Here is a 4338-nt window from a genome sequence, read left to right on the forward strand (position 1 = left end):
CAGTCTGCCATGTCTTTGTATATGTATTAGGGTTGCAGGCTGTTCAGTATGTTTGTCTCATAACACAGTCTGAGAAAAAAAATGATAGGTAACAGCTGTCTGGGGATTTAATGAAACGGGCTGGGTTCAGAAATGTCTGTGTGGATCATTGCTTGTGCTCCTTACCAATGATGGCATCTTTATCTCTGTTCTCCAGGTCACCAATAGAGACAAAATCGCACTGCACCATGGGAACATCGCAGCTGTCTTCGCAGGGGATGACAGTGGACTCTCCATTGAGGGTCATCTCATAATCATTCTTCACTGATGTGTACTGCTTGTTGGCGATCTTCAGGGAGCCTTTGGAGACATAGTAGACCTGGCCCGTACAGACGGATGAACCACGTGTTAATCAGAGATCTGGGGAGCATTTCACCTGACTGAATGGCACAAACAAGATATGACTTCAGACAGTCGGGGGGATCAACAAAGGCTGGCAGATGAGCGTAAGCTGCTTATTGTATGGGTACAGTGTAGCCAGATGACTCATTCATAGTCTCTGTGGTTTTAACTCACAACGTACTGGCAGCTGTTGATAGCACAGTCGGCAGCCAAATCCGACTTTAACGGCACAGTGAAAGACAGTTTTAACAGATAATTAGGACATAGAGAATCATTATCTGGAGGAACGGCTCACCTTCCCAACCTCAATGAGGCTGAAGAACTTGTCCACCTCTTGGTTGAAACCAGTCACTCGTATCTCTCCCTGTGACAACAGAAAAATCGATTTATATATTACACTCGGTCAAGCACAGGAAAAGATTTCAAACTCATGATATCTTATTGATTATTTACAAAGCATTAATATTACCAGTAGGAACACAATAACACTCACACTCTCATCCACAATCTCCATGGAGAAGAGTTTTCCATCACCACGAGAGTTGCTCCATGTACGGATACTGCTCTTGTTGGTCACACGAGCGCGGATGGTCCATCTACCGGAGAGGAAATAGTCTGAGGTTATTTTTTGGGGATGTTACGAATGAGTAATTTTCCTCAAGTTTAAACAGAGGATTAAACTTAGAGTAGTCTAAAAGTAAGAAAACACAATAAAACTGTTGAAGTTGAGCACAAATTACTCTTTAATGTCAAACAGTGCCTGGAAAAAGATTATATCTTGTATAAGAGCCAATTAACTGTATTTTTTCAATAACCAAATTGTATTTTAAATGCTGCTGAAATGTGAGTCACTTTGCACTGCACACAAAAACATTACACACTATCCAACAAAAAGTGATAAATAAAAAGTGTAGAATACAATAATCTTTAGGAAACAGGCCTGTTTATTAAAACTGCATTTTCATTGAACACAATACAAAATATAAACAAACACAAACTAATAATTTTAAATAAGGAGTTTAACCAACTAGTATTTCAGGTGATGTCTAGAGAGGGTAGCAACATTTAACCGACTATTCCAGCAGTCTTGCACATCCCTACTATTTATGTCAGTATTTTTCATTTTTAGAGCAACTCAATCTGCCCACAATCTGCCCATTAGTGGAAGACAGACAACCTTGTATATTGTATTTGTCAAGTCTGGCAGATATTGCATTTTTGACAGTTTTAAAAATCTAATAATGATATCAGCTGAAAGTAATTTATAGTTTCTTTTTATGTATGTTTTTCCCCACATAAACAACGATTTTTAATAAAGCCTCTCATTTTTTAAATTTCGTTTTCAGCACAACCATTTGCATTTTGCAGTACAATTTAAAGTTGGAAAATATAGTTGTAGTGCTTATCAACCAACTTATACACCAATACCAATACGTCTGCAAAAAGGTAATACCAGCTCATATTACAGGTCATTTTATTGGTCTGGCTCGAAACAAATAATGCAAAAATATTTCCATTGCTCCTTCTAATAGAATAGAATCCAATGAAGCAAAATAAACCAAAGCTTTACAACAGATTGATTCAGCACCTCTGGGACAGCCTTGAATAAAAGAAAGCTTCACATAAGATTTTCTGTGGCAAAACTATTGTATAGAATTACTTTACATTATAAAGTCTTGTGCCTCACTGGATTTAATGTCTACTTTTATTACATGCATCACCTCATATGGTTTTGCTGGTTCTTTGTAGGTTTTTGTTTTGTTCACGTACATTGGTTTTTCATTGTTTTGTTTTATTATATATGTATGCAGTGATGTGTTGCTACTTTCCCAAACACACTAAATACAATGTCGTTTTAAACATGATGTGACATTTCCCACAGACTGGGAACTACACTCACTTGGACTGGTATGGGTTGAGGCTGGCAATGGGTACAACTTTGGAGCTGCCCCCTGGAGTGCTGGGCATAGCAGACGGGTTCTTTTTCCCAAAGTCTCTGTTGAAACCTCTGTTCACTGATGGAGGAATGAAGAGAGAAATAAATGATCCATGAAGAGCAGTGATGGAGAGAAGTCAAGAGAGAGGCGCATGCATTATTCATCAGAGACGAATTACAAAAATCCAATTTCTTTGGATTGCAACCGCTTGATCACTGTAGTTATCTCACTTCATGAGGGAAGTTTCATCAAAGAAAAACCTAATGACTTAAAGTAAATTTACCACCGTTGGCTCTGGAGTCGAGCAAGAGGAAAGACTCCAACAGGAAACAAATCTTGTCGAGCCAAGTTGGTGGAGATGTGTGATCCAGCATTTTGGTGAGAAGGATGATTCACATTTCACAGAATCAGGGCAGAGTGTGAAATGCTATAACAAACTGGAGCTGCTCTTCCCCAGGAGAGCGCAGCTTCCTGACTTTGAGATTTTCCGTTTGAACAAGCGCTGCACATTTGATTTGTGTGCGTCTCACGCGGAGGATTAGAGTTCAAAGTGTCCACTTAAGTCCTCCCACTTTGCCAACCACTGCACTTCTGGTAATTAAGCCCCCAGATCAACCAGCACACACAGAGAAATGAACAATGACTGTGCTGATGAGGAGGGTGCTTGCCACAACCTCAATTCCCACACGGCAGATTAGAGGGATGAATACCTGCTATGACACACACTAGAAGACGGCAAAACCCCTCTGACAGCACATCTCTCCTTGTCCAACTTATTTGTGATACTGTGATCCACTGCTTATCTTTGACATGAACAAATTTGGAAAATAAATCTTTGTTCATGGGGTTAAAATTGACTCTCCACGTAGTCTGTGCCTCTATGAATTTGTTGGTTTGTGTATTCCACTGTGCATCCAAAAAAAGATAAACGCAGTGATTGACAGGCACAGGAGGAGACTGCTACCCATTGACACAGTTGTTCAAGTTTATGATACCTAGCATTCACATGAAAAGGGGAACCTCTGGAGAATTGTAAATTGTGTCAATAACACTATGAAAAAAAAAACTCTTGAGAAAGCTAAAAATGAAAATGTTCCTCAACGGGGCTGTCAGTTACTTTACAGTGTCCTGTAAATCTGTGGGTGACCCGAATTATAGAGCAGCAGAGAAATGCTGCCACCTGGTGGTTACCTTTGGGCCATTTGTGAACAAAGTTGCTCCATAAATTGTACATTCTAAACATTTTCAGCCATTTTAAAGTCCCCATGAAATGAAAAGTATATTTTCCCATTTTTCAATCCTGTGTTAATTGATCATTTATCGCTTGTTAAATGCCAATTATATGTGTAAAAAGAACAACAACAAAAATTCAGTTTAAGAGTAATTCTGCATTAAAATCCCTGTTTTTTCTCGTTTTGAAAAATGAGATTAAATAGTTTCAATATGAAAGTCAGGGCCATTTACAAAAGTTCATCCAATCAAATGAGTCTTTGGGTGACTAGCTAACCAATCAGGGAGTATAAAACCCTCACTTCAACGTTTGAGGGTTGTCATAATTAACAGAGCAATATGGTGAGAGAAAGGGAAGAGATGTGTGTTTGGACATCAGTGAGCAAAACCTTTGTTTTCATTTCCAAAACAATGTGGCTAAGGTCAAACTCATTCACCGCTCCTTCGTCCTCCTAATCTCACAATAGGAAGGTGTACGCAGAGCCAGCTTTTAGCCGTCCAATCAAATGCAAAGGATTTTATTTAAATCCCTCTTGAAACTGTGCACCACTCTATTTTTTTGTTTCAGGAGGAGATATATCACAGTACCGAAGCTAAAGGGGCTCGAAGTTGTTTTTCACATAGATTCTAATTCATATTAAAACAAAACCTTGCTCTCACCTTCATTTGTCTTGTGCTGCTGTAGTGGAGGGCGGATTTCAGGGACTGGCGCAGATTGCGGGCCTTTGGGCTGACCTGCAGGGAAAATTTAACATCAGTATTAGCCAGCAGTGACACCATGACCCATGAT

At 39.3% G+C, this 4338-nt stretch overlaps 1 protein-coding gene across 1 annotated transcript; it reads right to left on the reverse strand.

Annotated features, from left to right (window-relative positions):
* Positions 1-165: 165 nt before the first annotated feature.
* On the reverse strand, positions 166-2398 carry LOC121964474 (replication protein A 70 kDa DNA-binding subunit-like; the record flags this gene model as incomplete). The annotated part of the gene is made up of 4 exons (XM_042514680.1): positions 2282-2398; positions 875-977; positions 677-745; positions 166-358 (listed from the first exon to the last, which is right to left on the reverse strand). Coding segments are annotated over exons 1-4 (433 nt in total), but the record flags the coding sequence as incomplete, so codon positions are not given.
* Positions 2399-4338: the final 1940 nt, after the last annotated feature.

The sequence above is a fragment of the Plectropomus leopardus genome, unplaced genomic scaffold, assembly GCF_008729295.1.
Source record: "Plectropomus leopardus isolate mb unplaced genomic scaffold, YSFRI_Pleo_2.0 unplaced_scaffold15732, whole genome shotgun sequence".
NCBI lineage: Eukaryota > Metazoa > Chordata > Actinopteri > Perciformes > Serranidae > Plectropomus > Plectropomus leopardus.